The sequence below is a fragment of the Pongo pygmaeus genome, chromosome 19, assembly GCF_028885625.2.
Source record: "Pongo pygmaeus isolate AG05252 chromosome 19, NHGRI_mPonPyg2-v2.0_pri, whole genome shotgun sequence".
Taxonomy (NCBI): domain Eukaryota; kingdom Metazoa; phylum Chordata; class Mammalia; order Primates; family Hominidae; genus Pongo; species Pongo pygmaeus.
Window position 1 is genome coordinate 4,260,882 of NC_072392.2, and position 21,960 is coordinate 4,282,841.

The 21,960-nt window shown below is 54.5% G+C and overlaps 1 protein-coding gene across 1 annotated transcript in view; it reads left to right on the plus strand.

The window, feature by feature from the left end:
• SPNS3 (SPNS lysolipid transporter 3, sphingosine-1-phosphate (putative)) overlaps positions 1 to 21,746 on the plus strand; it is a 55,663-nt gene extending 33,917 nt beyond the window's left edge. The window contains exons 9-12 of the mRNA XM_054459327.2: positions 12,134 to 12,199; positions 19,763 to 19,861; positions 19,947 to 20,118; positions 21,329 to 21,746. Of these exons, the coding sequence (XP_054315302.2) occupies positions 12,134 to 12,199; positions 19,763 to 19,861; positions 19,947 to 20,118; positions 21,329 to 21,417 (426 nt within the window). The 3' untranslated portion in view covers positions 21,418 to 21,746. The remainder of the gene's footprint in view (positions 1 to 12,133; positions 12,200 to 19,762; positions 19,862 to 19,946; positions 20,119 to 21,328) is intronic.
• Positions 21,747 to 21,960: the final 214 nt, after the last annotated feature.

Sequence of the window (21,960 nt, forward strand, 5' to 3'; positions counted from 1 at the left end):
GCTGGGCATGGTGGCGCGTGCCTGTAATCCCAGCTATTCGGGAGGCTGAGGCAGGAGAATCGCTTGAGCCCGGGAGGCAGAGGTTGCAGTGAGCTGAGATCGCGCCTTTGCACTCTAGCCTGGGTGACAGAACAAGACTCTGTCTTAAAAAAAAAAAAAAAAAAAGGCCAGGCACAGTGGCTTACACCTGTAACCCCAGCACTTTAGGAGGCCAAGGCAGGCAGATCACTTGAGGTCAGGAGTTCAAAACCAGCCTGGCCAACATGGTGAAACCCTGCCTCTACTAAAAATACAAAAATTAGCCGGGTGTGGTGGTGGGCACCTGTAATCCCAGCTACTCGGGAGGCTGAGGCAGGAGAATCGCTGGAACATGGGAAGAGGAGGTTGCAGTGAACCGAGATCGCGCCATTGCACTCCAGCCTGGTGACAGAGCAAGACTCCCTCTCAATAAATAAACAAACAAACACTATAGTATGTTAGATGGGGATGAGTTCTGTGGAGAGCAACAGCAGGGAAAGGGGACAAAGAGAGCGACAGGGGCAATGCAAGGGGCCAGGGGAGGCCTGGATGAGACGGTGACACTCCAGAAGCAGGTGTGGGAAGGAGCCATGTGGGTGTGGGCTGGAGTGGGGAAGCGCTGTCCATGCGGAGGGCAGCCTGTGCGGAGGCCCTGAGGGAGAATGCATGGCTGGTGTGTTGGGGAAATGTGGCTGGAATGGGGTCAGCCAGGGAGCAGTAGAGGCGATGAAGTCAGAGGTCACGGTGATGGCAGAGTGAGGGTGCGGATTATGGAGGGCCTTGTACATAGATTCACTCTGGCTTCCCGTGTCACTGACATTGGAAGCCACCAGACTGTCCAGCGCAGAGGTGAGAGGATCTGACTTAGGGGTTGTATCCGGTGTCTACTGCTGCAAAAAAAATCACCCCAAAACTTCATGGCTTAAAACAATGCCCAATTATTTCTGATTCTGTGGCCTGGCCGGATGGTTCTTCCGCTGGTTTGCCTGTGTCCGCTCATGTGGCTGCTTTCATCTGGACGATTACTGCACTGGAATGTCCACACTGACCTTACTCACCTCTGGCTGTCCCCTGGGTCCCCTTCATCCTTCTCCGTGTGGCTGCTCACCCTCCCCTAGGCTAGACCAGCTTCCTTATATGACCATCTCAGGGCAATGCTCTAAGGTAGCAAAAGTGGAAGTTGCAAAGTCTGTTAAGCCCCAGGCCAGGAACTTGAAAAACATCACTTCCACCTGATTTATTTAATTTAATTTAATTAATTTATTTATTTATGACAGAATCTCACGCTGTCGCCCAGGCTGGAGTGCAGTGGTGTGATCTCGGCTCACTGCAACCTCTGCCTCCTGAATTCAAGCGATTCTCCTGCCTCAGCCTCCAGAGTAGCTGGGATTACAGACACCTGCCACCACAACCGGCTAATTTTTGTATTTTTAGTAGAGAGGGGGGTTTCACCATGTTGGTCGGCCAGGGTGGTCTCGAACTCCTGACCTAAAATGGTCCACTTGCCTCGGCCTCCCAGAGTGCTGGGATTATAGGCATGGGCGACGGCGCCTGGCTACTTCCACCTGATTTTGTTGGCCAAAGCAAGGTATAAGGCCAGCCCAAGTTTACCACGGCAGGGGACTTCATACAAAGCGTGAATTGTCAAGAGGCCTGATTAATTTGGGGCCATTTTGTAGCTTATAGACCACGTGGTTTAACAGGCTCTCTGGCTGCCACGTTGAGAATACAATGAAAGAGGACAGGCTGGGCATGGAGGCACACACCTGTCATCCTAGCACTTTGGGCAGCGGAGGTGGGAGAATCGCTTGAGCTTAAGCTCAGGAGTTTGAGACCAGCCTGGGCAACATAGACAGAAGAAATTAAAAAAACAAATAAAAAATAAATTAAAAAAATAGAAAGAGGACAAAGGCAGAAACAGGGAAATCACTCCAGAGGATTTGTAGTAATATAGGCAGGACATAGTGATGGCTTGGACCAGGGTAGCTATGGAGGAAGTGTGGAGAAGTGGTCAGATTCTGGGTATATTTCAGAAGTAGAATGAACAGGGTTTCCTGACAGACTGGGTGTGAAAGAAAGGGAGGAGTCCAGGGCGGCTCCAAGATTTTTGCCCTGAGCAGCTAGAAGCATATGGAGTTGCCGCTTACTGAGGGGCGGGGGGGCAGGTAGGTGGGGGAAGACTGAGGGAGGGGCAGGGGTTTTTGTTTTGGAGGGAGAGATTAGCAGTTCCATTTTAGACATGTTACATTTGAGGTGCTTCTTAGGACGTTCAACTGGACCTCTTTTCTTTCTTTCTCTCTCTCTTTCTCTCTCTCTCTCTTGTTTTTTTTTTTGATGGAGTTTTGCTCTTGTCACTGAGGCTGGAGGGCAATGGCATGATCTTGGCTCACTGCAACCTCCGCCTCCTGGGTTCAAGTGATTCTCCTGCCTCAGCCTCCCAAGTAGCTGGGATTACGGGGCACACCACCAGGCCCAGCTAATTTTGTGGTTTTGGTAGACACAGAGTTTCACGATGTTGCCCAGGTTGGTCTCGAACTCCTGACCTCAGGTGATCTGCCCACCTCAGCCTCCCAAAGCGCTGGAATTACAGGCATGAGCCACTGCGCCCGGCCTCAGACCTGTTTTCTAAGACAGGTTCTTGCTCTGTCACCCAGGCTGGAGTGCAGTGGTGCGATCTCGGCTCACTGCATCCTGGACCTTCTGGGCTCAAGTGGGTCCTCCCACCTCAGCCTTCTGAGTAGCTGGGACTACAGGTGTGAGCCACCATGCCCAGCTAATTTCTGTATTTTTTTGTAGAGACGGGGTTTCGCTATGTTACCCAGGCTACTCTGGAACTCCTGGGCTTGAGTGATCCGCCTGCCTAGGCCTCCCAAAGTGCTGGGATTACAGGCATGAGCCACTGTGCCCGGACTCAACTGGACATATTAAGAGGCAATTGAGCCGGGCGCCCAATGCAAACATGGTGAAACCCCATCTCTACTAAAAATATAGAAATTAGCCGGGGGTGATGGTGGGCGTCTGCAGTCCCAGCTCCTCAGGAAGCTGAGGCATGAGAATCACTTGGACCTGGGAGGTGGAGGTTGCAGTGGGCCAGGATCACGCCACTGCACGCCAGCCTGGGCGACAGAGCAAGACTCCATCTCAAAAAAAAAAGAAAAAAAGCAATTGGATATGTATGTGTCTGAAGTTCAGGAGAGAGGTCTAGGCTGGTTATTTAAAGCCATGAGACCAAATGAGATCACCAAGGGCATGAGCATAGACCTGAAGCTCGAGCTTGGACACATTCCACACATCAATCAAGGCTGTGAATGCACAGTGCTACCGTGGTGAGGTCAAGGGTGGGACCAACGATTCACTGTATCATGTTGTATCAAATGACTTTTATATTTTTATGTGGGAGACACTAAAAAAACAAAAGCAAAAGCAGAAAAGTACAGAGAAGAAAATAACCGTTATTCACGTTTTCATCTACAAGAATAAATAATTCTTCACATTTTGGCCTTTTTGCTTCTCTATTTGTTATTTAATTAGGTAACCATCATTCCGTATATGTATCTCTCTATACATTCACAGGCTTATGGTTAGGTAAAAATAGTTTTATTAAACTGGGGTTATATGGTAGTGCAGTTTTTAAAAACAGATTTATTGAGATACAATTCATATATCAGGCCGGGCGCAGTGGCTCACGCCTGTAATCCCAGCACTTTGGGAGGCCGAGGCGGGCGGATCACTTGAGGTCAGGAGTTCAAGACCAGCCTGGCCCACATGGTGAAACCCCGTCTCTACTAAAAATACAAAAATTAACTAAGTGTGGTGGTGGGCGCCTGTAATCCCAGCTACTTGGGAGGCTGAGGCTGAGAATCGCTTGAACTCAGGAGGCAGAGGTTGCAGTGAGCCGAGATCATGCCACTGCACTCCAGCCCGTCAACAGAGCAAGACCGTGTCTTAAAATAATATTAGTAATAATTCATATATTGGACAGTTCACCCAATAAAGTGTATAATTCACTGGTTTTTAGTACATTCACAGAGTTGCACAACCATCACCACATCAGTTTTTGAACATTTTGCTCACCCCAAAAAGAAATTTCATGCCTATTAGCAGTCACCCCCATTTCCCTCCAGTCTATCTCTCTGCTCCCCAGCCCTGGCCCTAGGCAGCTGCTAAATCTGCTTTTTGTCTTTATAGATTTGTCTGTTCTGGATAATTCATATAAATAGAATCATATAATATGTTTAATTTATATGAATCCACTTGAATAAACTGAAGTAAAATCAAAGGAATTAAGTTTGAATTAGTTGTTAACCATGGACTTATTGATGAATACTAGCTATGAAAGAGGACACCAGCCTTCTTATACCTCCTCTCTCCCTTCTCTCTCCAACCTCCTGATTTTTGTTAGTTATATTATTATCTTTACTTTTTCTAGATGTAGAGCATTCACAGTCTGTTCTTTTTTTTTTTGAGACAGTTTCGCTCTTGTTGCCGAGGCTGGAGTGGAATGGCACGATCTCGGCTCACCACAACCTCTGCCTCCCAGGTTCAAGCGATTCTCCTGCCTCAGCCTTCTGAGTAGCTGGGATTATAGGCATGCGACACCACGCCCAGCTAATTTTGTATTTTTAGTAGAGATAGGGTTTCTCTATGTTGGTCAGGCTGGTTGTGAACCCCCAAACTCAGGTGATCCACCCACCTTGGCCTCCCAAAGTGCTGGGATTACAGGCGTGAGCCACTGTGCCTGGCCACAGTCTGCTCTTTAAGCATCATCCTTGTAGTGGCTTGACAACAGTTTCATATTTAAGTAGATTCAATGTTTGTTATCAGTCTGTTTACACAGATTCTTTATTCCTGAGTTCTTTATTTTGCTTCAGCTCCTAACTGGGTAGATTTTGTGATTAAGGAGTTTTTATCCACCCCCTGTCCCCCAAAAGGCTAGAGAGTTTATTTTATTTTTTATTTTTTGGTTCATTTATGTGTGAGATTGTCTTTTCTTTGATATTTATTTATTTATTTTGAGACAGGGTCTTACTCTGTCACTCAGGCTGGAGTGCAGTGGTGCAGTCATGGCTTTCTGCAGCCTTGACCTCCTGGGCTTAAGTGATCTTCCCACCTCAGCCTCCCAAGTAGCTGGGACCACAGGCATGCACCACCACGCCCAGCTAATTTTTGTATTTTTTGCAGAGACAGGGTTTCACCATGTTGCCCAGGCTGGAGGGTGGATCACTTGATCCACCCTCCTCGGCCTCCCAAAGTGCTGGGATTACAGGCATGCACCACTGTGCCCAGTCTGAATTAATATTCTCATTGCATTGTTTTATAGCTTGAAGCCAGTATAAGAAATTTCCTTCTTCTCCTTCTCTTATCACCTATCTTTTAGGTTGGATTTTTTTTTTTTTTTTTTTGAGACAGAGTCTCACTCTGTCGCCCAAGCTGGAGTGCGGTGGCACTATCTCAGCTCTCTGCAACATCCACCTCCTGGGTTCAAGTGATTCTCCTGCCTTAGCCTCCCGAGTTGCTGGGACTACAGGCGTGCTCCACGACGCCAGCCAATTTTTGTATTTTTTAGTAGAGACGGGGTTTTACCATGTTGGCCAGGCTGGGCTCTAACTCCTGACCTCAAGTGATCCACCCATCTCAGCCTCCCAAAGTGTTGGGATTACAGGCGTGAGCCACTGCGCCCGGCCAGGTTGGATTTTTTCTCCTTGTCCCCCTCCCTTCCTTTCTTCTTTCCTTTTCTACAGTATGTATCCATAGTTTACATGCTGAATACTTTCCTCTGAGCTGGGTGTGGGCAGCTCTGCTCAGAAACTGAATTTGCTTTGATGTAGTGTGGATGACTCTTTGTCTTTGACTCTGCCTGCCTTCGCTGTGACCATTCTGTTGTCCAAAGGGGATGCAGTTTGAGTTGAGCTTAGGCTCGGCAGACTTTTCTGTTGCCGGAGGGAAATGCAGGGCTCAGGCAAATGAGGAGTCTGTCAAAACACCTGGGCTCTGCTCTGTCTTCTGGGATTCAGGTAAATGCTCTACAACATGGTTCATTCTACTTAATTACTGGATGCATTCCCTTCTGAGATGGGGGTTGCCCTCAGGCCTTGAGTGGAGTCAGTGATTGGAGCCATTGTTGGCTTTCTCTGTTTTTACTTGCCTCTCCCCAGCAGCTTTCCCTGCTGGCTCTCAGTTAGGGACTACTACTCAGTTAATTTCTCTCCAGATATGGGGGTTTTAGTGAATGGCTTTGGGGAGGGGAAGCCGAGAAGGGTAATACTCTCTTCTACAGAATTGTCTGCTCTTTTGCTTTTGCTTGGCTGCCATTTTTTTCTTTTTTTTCTTTTTTTTTTTAGGATTTTGCTGTCACCCAGGCTGGAGTGCAGTGGTGTGATCATGGCTCACTGCAGCCTCAACCTCCCAGGCTTAAGGGATCCTCCCCCTTCAGCCTCTGGAATAGCTGGGATCACAGGTGCATGCCACCATGCCTGGCTAATTTTAAAATTATCTGTAGAGATAGAGGCTCACTATGTTGTCCAGGCTGGTCTTGAACTCCTGGGCTCAAGCAATCCTCCTGCCTCAGCCTCCCAAAGTGTTGGGATTATAGGTGTGAGCCACTGTACTTGGCTGCCAGTATTGAATGTTTATTTCACTAGGTTTTCTTCTTTTCTTTGGTAAAAAATCACTTTTTTCTGGCTTACTGTTTTTTGCTTCTGTGTGGGAACTTAAGTCTATGACGCAACTTTCAATCCTCCATCTTTACACAGGAGTTGACCCAGGTGATCTTGAAGGCTGCTCCTTGCCCAAACTTCATCATAGCTCTGAGTTCCCTCCTTGCCCAAGGAGAGATGTGGCCACCACTGCACAGAGCAGAGCCAGCATGGCTGTCACTGAGGCCTTTAGATCTGGGAGAGGACACTGCCAGTCTTTTTTTTTTTTTTTTTTTTTTTTAAAGAGAGATAGTCTCACTCTTTTGCCCAGGCCAGAGTGCAGGTGCGATCTGTCAACCTCCACCTCCCGGGCACGAGTGATTCTTGTGCTTTAACCACCTGAGTAGCTGGGATTACAGGCACCCGCTGCCACACCTGGCTAATTTTTGTATTTTTAGTAGAGAAGGGGTTTTACCATGTTGGCCAGGCTGGTCTCGAACTCCTGGCCTCAAGTGATCTGCCTGCCTCGGCTTCCCAAAGTGCTGGGATTACAGGTGGGAGCCACTGTGCCCAGCCCCTTCCCAGTCTTGAAGACTCCTGAGTGAGGACCTGGGATGGAGGCCTGGTAACTGCCCATCTGGTGTCCACAGGGGAGCTTGCAGGGTGGTTGGCAGAGATCAGCCAGGACGTGGTCCACCATAGCTGTCATCAAGGGTCAGCCCAGGATGCAGGGGATGGCTGTGGGATCTGCTCTGTGGTCCCTGGAGTGGTGCGGAAAGCTGGGCTATGTGAGCTCCCCAACTCTGGGGAGCGTTCCTGCCACTTCCCAGACTTGGCCCTTAGGGAGCCTCTTGGATAAGCCCTTTCTACCTGGTTTTCTGGGCTGGAGTAACCAGGCCCCACCAGGGGCTGTCTGAGAGGGGCTGAGACAGGCCCACTCATCCTTCCTCTGAGGGCCCCACCTCTCTGCCAAGATCTAACAGGTGTCTGTTGGCTGGCAGCACGGCCCACCAGGAGAGCTCACAATCTCAGCCGAATTCTCTGGGAGGATGCAAAGGTTTTGCTCCCTTCACTACCTCAGTCCCCACCTGCCTGCCCACTGGCTTGTTGGGCTGCTGCCGGCCCCTGGAAACCAGGTGGTGCCCTTGTGCCCCAATGCCAGTCCTTTCAATTACAGGTTGGCAAGCCCAGGGACAAAGCGTGCCAGACGGTGCAGCAGCTTGCTGGCGGCTGGTCTGTGTCCTGGGGCCTGTGTCCTGACTGGCTCAGGCAAAGAGTTTGTCCATGAGTGGGGAGGCTTGGGTCTCAGCTCTGCCCCAGGCACAGTGAGCCCCTAGGGGATACTGGCCTTTCCCTTCTTGGTGGGCCCAGAATCCATTCTTTGCAGTTCAGAGTCAGTTACCGCCCAGTTGGAAGACTGTGCTGAACCAAGATTGAAGGCACTGCCCCCGCCACCCCACAGGGGCTGACCCTTTCCTCCTGCTTCCTACTCCTGCCGAACTGTGTGTGCAGGTGGATGAGAGGAGAGGTATGTGTGTGTGAAGATCTAAGTGTGCGCACATCCACTCTTGTGCATGGATGTGCACAAGAGTGAGACACAAGCATGTTTGTGTACGTGTGTGTGTGTGAGCATAATTACTATGTTTATGATGAGACCACAGGTCTGCGTGAGTACATGCCAGGCTGTTATTTGGCAAGTCCACCCCAACGAGCCTGTGCCAGGGTTTATAGCCATCATCTTTCTGGTGCCCTTGCCACACGTTTTGATATCTTGAATGGCTCCCCGTTACCTGCATATGTACGTAGTTGTGGCGTTTGAGTTCTTCGTGTGTGTCTCAGGTTGTGGGTGTCGGTGTGTGGGTGCATGTGTGTGAGTGTGCTTGTGTGTTGATCTCGCGTGCATGTGTGAGAGGCCGTGGCTGTACGTGTGTCTGGGCATGTTCGTGCGGCCACGTGTGTGACAGTGTGAGCATGGATACCTCTGTGTGCGGGTCTCTGTGGCCGGGGATGACTAAAGCCAGGTACATTTAGCATCACTTTCCTAGCTCGAGGGGGAAATTCTCTTGGTCTGGAAGGGCAGAGGCCAGGGGCTGAGGGGCTCCATGTTTCTCAGGCTCCAGGCACTGTTCCCAGGCCCTATCTCCCAGAGGGATCTAAGTCAGGGTGCAGGGAGGCCACACAGACTCTGAGGAGACAGGGGCAGAGTCAGATTTCTGTTTCGGAAGTCCCCTCCAGGGCTGGTGTCTGGAGGGATGGTGGGGCCTGGGAAACTGGGGAGGAGACGGCCGGGGAGGCCTGGAGTGCACTGGCCAGAGGCTGTGGACAGGAGGAAGAGGCAGATTCGAGGAACGTGCAGATGCAAAATGGACAACAATCAGTGATGAGGGGTGTGAGGGTGAGCAAGGCATGTAGGGACCCCCCAACCCCAGCATCTGGCCTGGGTGATGGGGACCAGGCGCTATTCCTGAGCCAGAGGGTATCAGCTCCGGCAGCTTGCTGGTGACCAGTCCACGCTGGTCACAGGGGCCTGTGTCCTGGCTGGCTCAGCCACACTGGGCAGGAAGAGAGATGTTTGGGGACAGGGGAGAGAACGAGTTTAGGCAGCTGTTCAGTGTGAGGTGCCTGTGGCCATCCAGGAAGGACCTGGGACTGCAGGGCTGAGATGCCCATGTAGGAGCAGCTTCGAACAGTCAGCTGAATTCTACAAACCAGGGCCCTTTTTGTGTGTTTTCTTTGCTTTTGAGTTGTGGAGCCTGGGTTTGAACTGCTCGTGGAAGCCACTGAACTCTAGGACCCAGCATGCACTGGCCTGTGAGGAGCCCCAGTGCAAAGCAGAGTTACCAGCTTAACAAGCAGGGGCTGCTGGTGCTGGAGGGCCCTGGTGGGGCATCTGGGGTACCCTGGCGTTGTACCGTTGGGGAAAACCAAGACCCAGAGGCGGGGGCCTCCCCAGGCCTGCTCAGCAAGGCAGGGTGGGGCTGGGCCCATCCACCCCAGGAGGTCACACCCCTTGGCTGTGGAGCCCCTCCTGGAGCTGAGTCAGCCCTGGTGGCCACTGCCCTAGGAGACTCTGTAATTACAGGATTAGAAGGTGGCCTCTCTGCAGCTGAGCCCTTTGCCCCTCAAAGCTGCCAAGTGGAGACGAGGATTTGGTGGCAGGGTGCCGGCCTCCAGGTGTGTCTGAGGAGCCCTGGCATCCTTGGGTGGATTCTTCAGCCTGAAAGGCCCCATTGTAGCTGCAGCCTCCCTCTGATGGGCTCTATTTTGGGGCCGGGATCCACCCTGCCCCAGCTGGAGGAAGGAAAGGGTGTATTTCAGCATGTCCTATGGGTGTGGAGTGGCCGGGGAGAGCAAAACGGGGGGCTGGTTGGGGGACAGTGTGCCTGGGCTGCATGGAGGTCGCAGAGGCAGATGCTGGCAATGTGAAGCGGGGAGAGGCCTGGAGGGCCAGGTGCAGGTGCCCGGAAAAAGTCAGAGGGAGGTGGGTGTGAGTTGGTCCTGGCTTTCATGTGGCCCCAGGAGGCAGCTGGCAGACCCTGCTAGGCTGGAATGTGGATCCGCAGCTTCCCGGGCCCCGCCTGAGACCTGCCTGCCAGCGACTTCCTGATTCCTGCCCCTGTGGGTGCCTGGCCCCATGCCCTAGGCCTGAGGGAGACTCACCTGCCCTCAGGGGCCTCTCAGTTTGGGTGCCAGGGGCCAGGCACTGCAGTCCCAGGGGCTGGGTTAGACCAGGAGAGCGCATGGCTGCTGGGGCTCCTTGGCTGGTTCTGCTCTCCCTCCACCAGAGCTGGGCCGCGTTCCTGCCCCGTCTGGCATGGTGGCCACATCCCAGCCCCTTGCCTCCGCTCCCGTGGGTCCCCGGCTGGCGTGGTCTTGTGGCTGTCCTGGGCCCGTCCTGATCCTGACTGTCCTTCAGGGCTCTCCCCGGCACCACCTCTGTCCAGGGGCCCCCTGCCCATCTCGGGCTGTCCTCTGATTCCCCAGTGCTAGCCTCACCAGGTACTGTGGATGCTGGGAACCTCCCCCCCTCTTCCCCCAGTGGCCTCTTCACCCTTACCAGGCACAGGCCATCACGGCGCGGGGGGTCGGGGTGCTCACCAGGACGTGGCTTGTTGCATGCCCTCTGGCCTGAGTTTGTCTGTGAAATGGGTGTAATGATGTCTGCCTTACAGGGCACCTGACCTGAGGGGTTAGACAGGGTCATAAGAGAGGACAGGGCTGGTGCGTGGCAGGTGTTCGGGTGGCGGTCCTTCAGGTCCTCCGTCCCGGGTGCTCCCCGGCCACTGATCATCAGGTCTCTGGGTGCCTGAGCCTGGGCTACCCTGGGGACAGCCCCGTGATCCAGGAATGACTAATTCCACCCCTGCAATAAGCTCTTGGAAGCTTTGAGAAATGAGACTTTTTTTCTCTCTCTTTCTTCTTGCTGCTTCATTAAACTCTTCTTGAGTGAGGGGAATGAGGATTGTCCTAATCCCTTGGCACGAGGTGAAGGTTGGCGGGGGGGTGTTCCGGGCTCGTGGTAACCAGAGGACACTGGGAGCAGGGCTGGGGGTGGGCACTAGGCAGGGGCCGGAAGCCTCACACTCCAAGCAGGCTTTACCCAGGGTCAGCTGGTGACCCCAGACAAGCCCCATCCTTGACCAGGCTCAGTTCAACTGTCCGCATGATGGGTGTACCGGGCTTTGCCCACCTCCCTGTGCTGCTCCAAGGGGAGGGGATGGCCCGGAGGGTCCTTTGGTGGGGTGCCTGGGGCTGGGCACGCTGGCTGGCACACGGTAGGTGCCTTATCAGCACATACGGACTTTTGGGGACAACAGAGGAGGGGTGGGCAGCCTCCGAGCTGTCTTTTTGTCCTCAAAATCTGTTTTTTTTTTCACTTTTCCTTTTTTTTTTTTTTTTTTTTGAGGCGGAGTCTCACTCTGTCACGCTGGAGTGCAGTGGCATGATCTCGGCTCCCTGCAACCTCTGCCTCTTGGGTTCAAGCTATTCTCCTGCCTCAGCCTCCTGAGTAGCTGGAACTACAGGTGTGAGCCACCACACCCTGCTAATTTTTGTATTTTTAGTAGAGATGGGATTTTACCATGTTGGCCAGGCTGGTCTTGAACTCCTGACCTCAAGTGATCCGCCCACCTCGGCCTCCCAAAGTGCTGGAATTACAGGCTTGAGCCACCGTGCCTGGCTTAAAGTCTGTTTTCTTACCTTTAAAAGTGGCCTGGGAGGAGGCCTAGCTGCCTCCTACGGGGCCCCAGCGGGGACTCCAGGGGCTGGATGCTTGCCTATGGGTCCTGGCTCTGTCTACCTACTGTCAAGGCTGCTGGAACTGGAGAAATAGTTTCAGGCCTTCCTCGCTCACTCCAATAAATCTCAATAATGCCTTTCTCTGTAGCGTCCAAGTCTCTCCTCTCCACAGGTGGGAAGCAACAGGTGGGGTTGGTGACTGGGGTCTGAGAATCCTCACCCAGGCCACCCTCTGTCCACAGGTGTTCCTGGGCCTTGGGGAGCTGCTTCTGTCCTGCAACTGGGCAGTGGTTGCCGACATCCTGCTGGTAGGTGTGGGAGTCGGGGTGGGGGGCTGAGCAGGGGGAGCTGGACAGAGTCCAGCTCAGGACTGGGCCCCTGCTAGTGAGCAGCTGGGCACTGGCGGCGGTGTCAGAGACCATGCATTAGGGGACCAAAGCCATTCACGGTTACCTTGGACCAGAAGCCTCTCTGACACTCTCAAACATCTCTGACCATCATCCCCATTTTGCAGATGAACAAATGGAGGTTCAGAGAAGGCAGGTGCCTGTTCCAAAGTCACACAGCCCCAATGCAGGGAGCCAGGGCTGGAACCTAGGCATTTTGACTCCCTGGGCTACTTCCCTCCCTCTTTTTCTTTTTGAGACAGAGTTTCACTCCTGTTGCCCAGACTGGAGTGCAATGGCCTGATCTCGGCTCACTGCAACCTCCGCCTCCTGGGTTCAACTGATTCTCCTGCCTCAGCCTCCCAAGTAGTAGAGACTACAGGCACCCGCCACGCCACCATGCCCGGCTAATTTTGTATTTTTAGTAGAGATGGGGTTTCACCATATTGGCCAGGCTGGTCTTGAACTCCTGACCTCAGGTGATCTGCCCGCCTCGGCCTCCCAAAGTGCTGGGATTACAGGCGTGAGCCACCGTGCCTGGCCCCTCCCTCCTTTCTGTAGCACACTGCTTCTCAGCAAGCAGGCTCCTTGGCCTCCACTCTGGGGCATGCAGACGGGATGCCATCCTTCAGGACAGTGGCCACTGAGGCCCATTGTGCCAACCCACACCGGCTCGTGTGTCACAGGCTGCCATGCAAGGATCAGCCCTGCCTGTAAGAGGCCTGACGCTGTCTTGACCACATGGCTGCTGCATCCAGAGTCCCACACGGCCCCTCCCTGAGCCCCATGCTCTTCATCCAGCCTCCTTGCCTCCTTCTGGGAGGCATACAGGGAAGGACTTTGAACACATGAAGGGCTGTGCCTTTGTAGATAACGCAGGGCCCTGGACCTGTGAGCACCCCGAGAGCCTTCCTTCTGCCTCCTGGCAGCCTGGCACAGTCTGGTGCTGGCCACAAGGGAACTGGACCAGACTGGCAGTTGGCTGAGAGCTGTCCTGAGGGCATTCAATGCCGTGGCACCAGCCTGGATTCAGAAAACAGACCTGGCTGTCAGCCCTGGTCCTGCCACTTATGAGCTGTGTGGCCTTAGGCAAGTCACTGTGTGTCTCTAAGCCTCGGTATCCCCATGTGGAAAGTGGGGATGATAATGGCACCTGCCTTATGGATTGATGTGAGGGTGAAATGAGAAGATCCATGTGCCTGGCACAGAGAATGCTGTCTAGGATTCTCACAGTAATCCAGAATTTTCCATTTTCTATCCCCCAAAGAAATCATGGTGCCCTAAAATCTGAGTTTGAAGGGTTATGGGCATGTATAGTCGTTTAATCCATCAACAAACCCTGCTCGAATACTACTGTGGATGGGGTGCTCACTCCCTGCCAAGATGTCTGCCCCTCCCTGGCAGATCCCCTGACCCCTCCCCAAGGCCCAGGCCCAGCGAGTGTGGAGAGGCCTGCCCTGTCTTTGGCTCCTGGGTGAGTGGATCAGCTGCAGGACTGGCAGGTCTTCCCTGCTCCTCCCTCCAGACAGGAAACTTTGGCTCCAGCCCAGAGTCAGCCACAGACCTGCTGCATGGCCCTGGGCCTCAGTTTCCTTGTCTATAAAAGGGGTAATCACCACCTGCCTGGTAGGGTGCGCAAGGCAGCCTCCAGGAACGCTCAGGAAAGGGGAAGGCATTGGCAAATGTTTTACTCATGGGATTGTCCACTTTTAGGCTCAGGGAGATTAACGTCCCCCCAGCATAGCTGGTTCTCTCTGAGGTGGTCCAAACGGAGCTGCACCTGCCCCCACAGCTTCCCTGGCCTGCCCCCCACGGCGCAGCTCCCTCTTCCACATGACAGCCCCACAGATATGTGAAGGCTGCACCCGTGTCCCCCAGCGTCTGCGTTTGTAAGAATGATTAACCTGGGAGAGCCAGGCTCTTTGTGGGGTTAAAGAGGAGAGTGTGTGCTGGAGAGGGCGGGTGGGGGAAGGGGGGAAGGAGAGTTAGGGGCTGGCCAGCTGCACAGTTTTGCCCATCTGGGGAGCTGCCCAGGGAGCCGGCTGGACAGGAGCCAGCCCACCTCAGGGCTCCCCGTGGTCCTTCCTTGGCTTGGAGGCCTCCAGCCACAGCACTTTGCACCACCACCCCAGAGCCTCCCGCCCGCTTCCCTGCCTTCCCACCTTCCCGGAGCCCCATGGCCAAAGATGCCTTTCAGCCTTTGGAGATCAGAGCTGAGCAACCCTTGTAGCCCCTACAGTTCGGTTCCTCCATGTTGCTGCTTCCTCCCTGTAAAGGCAGGTGGTGGGGGAGCCCTTCTGTGCAGTGGAGGGGCAGATGCCAGCTTGGAGCAGGGTGAGGAGGGCGAGGGAAGGGAAGCAGGACACCGAGGGTAGACAATTCCCTTGAGGAGCTGAGCTGACAGGAGCAAAGGGCATGGTAGGTGGAGTTGGCAGAAGATCCCGGGAAGCTGGCATTGCTTTTCAAGAGGGGAGGCCAGAACAGCCTCCAGGGAGCAGAGAGGGGCAAGCAGGAGGAGAGAGGGGGCCCTGTTCGAGGGTGAGCTGGGGGTGGGATCCAGCGCTGGGGGAGGAAGTAGCCTCCCAGCAGAGCAGGGGCAGGAAGTGTGTGGGGACAGGGCCTGTGGCAGGAAGTAGAGGAGGGTCCCCTTTGCTGGCTGGCACTGGCTCCTGAGACAGGAGATCGGCTTCTCTTTCAGCAGGGGCCCAGGGAGGGAGGAGGCCCTAGGGTGTGTGTGAACAGGGTCCACAGAACAAGGGAGCAGGAAGCTAAGGGCAAGGCACGTTCACGTGAACAGCTTTGGGCGACCAAGAAAGCCACGAGGAGCTGATAGGAAAATGGGTGGAAACTGCAGGTGTCTGAGTGGTTGGAGCCTGTGGGTGGGTCAGAGGGCAGAGGGCAGAGGGCAGGGGGCAGCAGAGCCCAGGCTCGAGGACTCTGCAGCAGCCCATCTGCTGCCACTCCCAGCCTGGCTCCTCACTAGCTGTGTGACCCTGGCCAAGTGACTGAACCTCTCTGGGTCTTGGTTTGCTCACCTATCCAGTAGGTAGAGCGGTGGCAACCACCAATGACACCCCAGGCTATAAGGATAGAATGAACTCACACCTGCGTCCTGCAGATTCCTGAGTGGGCGTGTGGGCCCCACTGACTTCCAGATCATCCCTTCCTTGGGACCCTGCTCTCTCTTTTTTTTTTTCACTTTTAAGACGGAGTCTCGCACTGTCGCCAGGCTGGAGCGCAGTGGTGCGATCTCGGCTCACTGCAACCTCTACCTCCTGGGTTCAAGCTATTCTCCTGCCTCAGCCTCCTGAATAGCTGGGACTACAGGCGTTTGCCACCATGCTCAGTTAATTTTTGTATTTTTAGTAGAGACGGGGTTCACCATATTGGCCAGGATGCTATTGATCTCTTTACCTCGTGATCCGCCCCCCTTAGCCTCCCAGAGTGCTGGGTTTACAGGCGTGAGCCACTGCACCCAGCCGGGACCCTGCTCTCTTGATGCCATCTCCACAATGGGGAGAATCCAGGTTCTCTCTGGAGAATGGACCTCAGGGGTTCTCTGGTCCGGTGGCTTGAAGACGTCATTGTGCATGAGAGTCAGATTTGAGGGAGCTTGTGACAAACCCAGATTCCAGGCCCTGTGTCCTCTGAGTCTGATTCAGTGGGTCCGTGCTGGGATCCAGGGACCTGCGTTTCTGATGAACTTCCCAGGTGATCCTGCGGTAGCATTCCGTAGAGCACGCTTTGAGAATACTGGTCTCGCACCGCGAGCTCCCCAGTCCATAAATGCTTTGCCAAATTCCAGCCATCCCCTTGTTCACATATGCCTCCAATGGGGAGCTCATTCTGCACACTTCAGGCAACCCCTGCCTCTCGGGGGGCTTTCTGTTGATGAAAATGATTTGGCTCAGTCACAGCCAAGACCCACCTCTGCCAGCCTCCCCTTGGCCCCGCTGGGCCGCAGAGGAGCCCTGCTCCGTGAAGACTGAGATTATGTCCCCTGAACCCGCATCTCCCCAGGCAGAGCTCCCTGCCTCCCCAAACCTTGTCATGGCGTCTTCAGCTCCCTCCCAGCCCTGCTGTCTGTCCCCGCCCCACTCAGGATGGCCCAGAGCCAGCTTACCCCAACCCCTCTCCAGGCAGGGGACAATGTAAGCAAAGGTGTGGAGGGAGGATCCCAGGGGCACGATCTCTGGATCCCAGCCAGTGTGGGGGCTAGAGCAGAAGGGGAGCTCATTCCCTCTTTCTCAGGCCTGTCCTCTGGGGTCCTAGAATCCAGCCACAGGCTCATCTCCTACCCCTCAGCAGACGTCCCCACAGTTCCCCGGAGAGTGTTCACCTCTGCGTTCTCCCCCTGCCCCGGGTCTCAATGCTTCCCTGCTCAGCCTTTGCCCCCCAGGTAGCTGTCTGCTCACTGGCCTGTCTCACCCTCCCAGGGGCATCTGGGGGCAAGGCCTGAGTGGGGGTGCAGGAGGCAGGCTGCTGGGGGAGTCTGCACCTGGTGGCTGCTGCTCCGACTTTCTGCAAGCCCTTGGTTGGCCCTGGTTTCACCCTGGGCTATAAAGGGAACAGCCCTTCTAAGAAGGGAGAGCCAGAGACAGAGGTGTTTTTGTCTCAGAATAGAGTGAGCCTGGATTTTTGGGAACCCAAAGCCTCTTATTTCTGAAATTACCCCCTGGGCTCTCCAGCTTCTGTGGGGCCCAGCCTTGGCTGCTGGCTGCATGGAGGCAATGAGGACTTGGAACAGGCTGGGGGAGACCCACCTCTCTCGCCACTGGCAGCAGAGACTGAGCTGGGCCCAGCAGGTTGGGGTTCCTGGGAGAGGAGGAAGGGGCCAGCCTACCTGGACCTTACTGTGGGGGTCCCAGCAGCCCCAGCCTCCGTGTGGACCTTTTTGGACATTCAGGTTCCTCCCTCCAGGAAGCCTCACCTGCCTTCCCAGAGCACCAGTGAGTAATCACATAATTATGGGGTGAGAAGGAAGTCCTTGGGGAAGGTGCAAAGCTGTTGGTCAGTTCCTTCTCAGGCCTGTTGACAGATCCTGGTGATGGCAAGAGGCCCGGTTTCTCTCGCCACCTGTGCATGGTGACTCAGTGCCAGTGACCCTGGGACCAGCCAGTCACCACACTGACTCCCGCCACTCTGCCCTGCCCACCACCAAACCCCCTGCATCTGTCCCCTGGGATTCTGGAATCCAGAGATCGTGTCCCTGGGATCCTCCCCCCCACACCGTCGCTTACACTATCCCCTGCCTAGAATACCTTTCCCCATCTCTTTGCCAGTTACTCTGCCATCCGTTTACAGGGCTAGCAATGAACTTGTTCTCCTTATCGTTCTCAGATTTCTGAATGTTCTATTACAAATGCATAAATATTGCTGGAAACACCGGCTCCTCCTTGCCCATCACAGCAGAGTGGTCAAAATGCCAGATCCTAGAGGGAGATGGCCTGCGAGCCCCCTGTTATTTCAGGCTGGGTGATGTTGGGCAAGTCACTTGCCCTCCCTGTGGAGGTTTTTCTCATCTGTAAAATGCAGGTGATCATCATCTCTCTCTCCTGGGTTGTTCAAGATGATATATAAAATGTATACAGCAAGCATTCAATAAATGTTGGCAATTATTATTTTATTATTATTTTTTGAGACTGGATCTTGCTCTTTCACTCAGGCTGGAGTATAGTGGTGCCACCTTGGCTCACTAGAACCTCCACCTCCCGGGTTCAAGCGATTCTCCTGCCTCAGCCTCCTGAGTAGCTGGGATTATAGGCACCCGCCACCACACCCAGCTAATTTTTGTATTTTTAGTAGAGATGGGGTTTTGCCGTGTTGGCCAGGCTGGTCTCGAACTCCTGACCTCAAGTGATACACCTGCCTCAGTCTCCCAAAGTGCTGGGATTACAGGCGTGAGCCACTGTGCCCAGCTCATATTGATTAACTCATGGCCTCAGATCATGGACACCTAGGTCTTGGGGATAAGGCTCCAGGGTGTAAGCGCCCCTGTGGCTGTCCAGTTGGGTTCATGTGACCATGTGGTCTCTGCTTGAGTCCCCTCCCTCTCCCTCCTTCCATCCCCTGCTGTAGCCCTGGGTTCTGGCAGAGTTTCTCCTGGGAATAGTCTCCCAGGTGGACCTACTTGAGTTACTTGGTTGGCTAGTCCCCTCTGTGCCTGGTATCTTGCAGGGACCCCAAGAGAAATTAAGGGTCTTTGTTGTCCACACACCATAGGGAATAAGGGGCGGTGGACAGAGAAAGGGCCCCTCCCAGTCCTGGGGGACATGTGTTAATTAGAGGTGTGCATAGGAGTTGCGGGAGCTCAGGACAGGTACCTGAACTCTGAGAGGGCTTCACAGAGGAGGTGACCCAAATGTAAGTCCTAAATGACAAATAGAGATGCTCCAGCTGGACCAGAGAGTGGGAGGCATGCCAGGCAGAAGGCGCAGCCGAGTTCAAGGGCCTGGAGCATTCTGTCTCAGAGCGTTATTTTGGTCTGATGTCCACACGAAGCCTCCGGGTAGCAGACGAATAACGATAATGAGTAAAACTCTCAAGATCGGTACCATTATTACCCCCATTTGGGGATGGAGAGACTGAGGAAAGAAAGGTGAAGCAGCTTGCTCAAAGTCACACAGCTAGCGAGTGGGGATCTGGATCGGAACTCGAGAGTCTGACTCCAGAGTTCTTTTTTTTTTTTTTTGGAGATGGGGTTTTGCTCTTCTTGCCCAGGTTGGATTGCAGTGGTACGATCTCGGCTCACTGCAACCTCTGCCTCCCGTGTTCAAGCAATTCTCCTGCCTCAGCCTCCTGATTAGCTGGGATTACAGGCATATGCCACCATGCCTGGCTAGTTTTTGTATTTTTAGTAGAGACAGGCTTTCACCATGTTGCCAGGCTGGTCTTGACCTCCTGACCTCAGGTGATCCACCCGCCTCGGCCTCCCAAAGTGCTGGGATTACAGATGTGAGCCACTGCGCCTGGCCCAGAGTTCGTCTTCTTAATGTTCTCAGCCTCGTCCATGGAGTCGTGCGGGCTTCTCCAGCAAGGCTGCTTTTGGTCTCTGCCCCAGGGGCCTTGAGGTTCCTAAGAGGACTGGGGCCTCCATACCACCCCTGCCCAATTGCCCGCACATGCAGACACCTGGCATGCACCCGCTCTTCGCCCCTCCCGCCTGCGCTGCTGCGTCCTGGGCCCCTGAGCTGGGACACCCCAGCCCCATTCACTGTGGTCACATTCATGCCTGGTTCCTTCCCAGTTCAAGAGCAAACTCTCAAGAGGGGTGGCCCTGATCAGGGACCTTGGCACCCCCATCCTGGGGCACTGGGGAAGCTTCAGATGGGCTTGATGTTCTGGGGTAGGACTTTAGACCTTGGGGGTCATCGACTTCCTCCCATCCCACTCACCTGAATGGCAGGCAGGTCCTTGGCAGGTGGGGAACAGCAGGCAAGGGTGCCCTCACTTGGGGTGCCCCCCTGCTGTGCCTATGTTTTGCAGTCTGTGGTGGTGCCCAGGTGCCGGGGGACAGCAGAGGCACTTCAGATCACGGTGGGCCACATCCTGGGAGACGCTGGCAGCCCCTATCTCACAGGACTTGTAAGATGTGTCTGCGTATGTGGGGTGGGGAGGGTCTGGGGGCCAGCCTGGTGGGCCTGGCAGACCCACCCCTTCTCCTCCGCAGATCTCTAGTGTCCTGCGGGCCAGGCGCCCTGACTCCTACCTGCAGCGCTTCCTCAGCCTGCAACAGAGCTTCCTGTGCTGCGCCTTTGTCATCGCCCTGGGGGGCGGCTGCTTCCTGCTGACTGCGCTGTACCTGGAGAGAGACGAGGCCCGGGCCTGGCAGCCTGTCACAGGTACCCTACCCCTTGCACCAGGCCTGGCTCAGGTCTGGACACCCTAGGGGCAGACAGCATTGGCCACCCCCTGAATCCCTGGCCAGTTTGTTTGTTCATTCATTCAGAAATGCTTAGTACACCCCTGCTATGTACCAGGGAAGGTTGTTGATGCTGGGGAGTGAAAGAATGAGGTCAAGTCCAGGCCCCTGTAGAAACTGACACTGTAGTTGGTGAAGACAGACCAGAAACAGAAAAAGTTAAAGATAAAGCATGTTCAGGGTGATGAGTGCTATGGAGAGATATAAAGCAGGAAAGGAAGGAGAAAGGGGCCGGGCGCGGTGGCTCACACCTGTAATCCCAGTACTTTGGGAGGCCAAGGCGGGCGAATTACAAGGTTAGGAGTTCAAGACCAGCCTGGGCAACATGGTGAAGCCCTGTCTCTACTAAAAATACAAAAATTAGCCAGGTGTGGTGGCACACACCTGTAGTCCCAGCTACTCAGGAGGCTGAGGCAAGAGAATCGCTTGAACCCGGGAGGTGAAGGCTATAGTAAGCTGAGATCTCGCCATTGCATTCCAGCCTGGGCGACAGCGAGACTGTCTCAAAAAAAAAAAAAAAAAGGGACAGGTAGGTGCAGGCTGCAAGGATCCCTACTGCACAGGTGACACTAGAGCAAAGATCTGGAGGAAACGAGGGAGTGAGCCGTTCAGCGACCCGGGGAAAGACGCTCCCGGCAGTGGGGACAACCAATGCAAAGGCCCTGCCATGGGAATGCACCTGATATGTTTGAGGATCAGCAAGGAGGCCAGTGTGGCTGCAGCAGGAGCAAGAGGGACAGTGGTAGGGGTGAGGGATACGGGGCCAGAGCAGGCGGTCCTTGTAAAGATGGTGGCTTTCGCTCAGAGTGAGACGGGAGCTGCTGTGGGGCTTCCAGGAGAGGAGCACCGAGGTGGTCTGATTGATGTTGTTAAAGCATCTCCCTGGCTGCTGTGTTGAGAACAGACTATAGGAGGGTCAGTGTTGAGGCCGAGAGGCATAGCCGACTCCCCTTCCAGGGGAGAGTTGTGCTAAGACCATGCCAGTGGCATTGAAAGTGACGACAAGGGGTTGGATCTGGAATGTATTTTGCATTTGGGACAGAGAGGATTTCCTGACAGCCCGTGCCCAGGCCTGGTCCCAAAGCACCTTCTGCAACCTAAGGGCAGGCTGAGCATCTTTCCTCCTGCAGGGACCCCAGACAGCAAGGATGTGGACAGCAATGACCTGGAGAGACAAGGCCTGCTTTCGGGCAGTGGTGCCTCCACAGAGGAGCCCTGAGGTCCCTGCCTGCACTCGCCCTGCCTGCAAGCCTCCCGTTGGTCCCCACAGTAGCAGTGCCTCGGTTCCTCTTTGGCTGTCCTTGGGGACTCCGGCTGAGGCACACCTGCCACTTTTGCATTCCCGGCTGGAGAGCTGGCAGGAGCCTGTGGCTGGGCTGGGAATGGAGCTGTCAGCACTCTGCGTGGGAGGCCTGGGCCTGTGCGTGCACCCCGCTTAAGGCTGCCCCAGCCTGGGGTCCCCAGCCTGGCTGCTGCTGGGCCCTGAATAAAGAGAGGCCAGTACAAAGCCCATGGATTTTGGGCCTGTAGACAGCCCTGTTATTTATAGCCTCTCGTGCCTCTGCTGGAGGGGAAGTGGGTGAGTATGGTTGGGCAGTCCAGGCCAAGGATGCAGGGCTGCCCTAAAGTGGGGAAGATGAGGAGCTGGCTCGGCATGGGTCTCTAGGCATCTGCAGCCTGGACCTCCTACCCTGACCCAGCTTCTCCATTCTGCAAAGTCACGGGCACAGGACACCCTCTACGTGATTCCACTCTTTGTTTT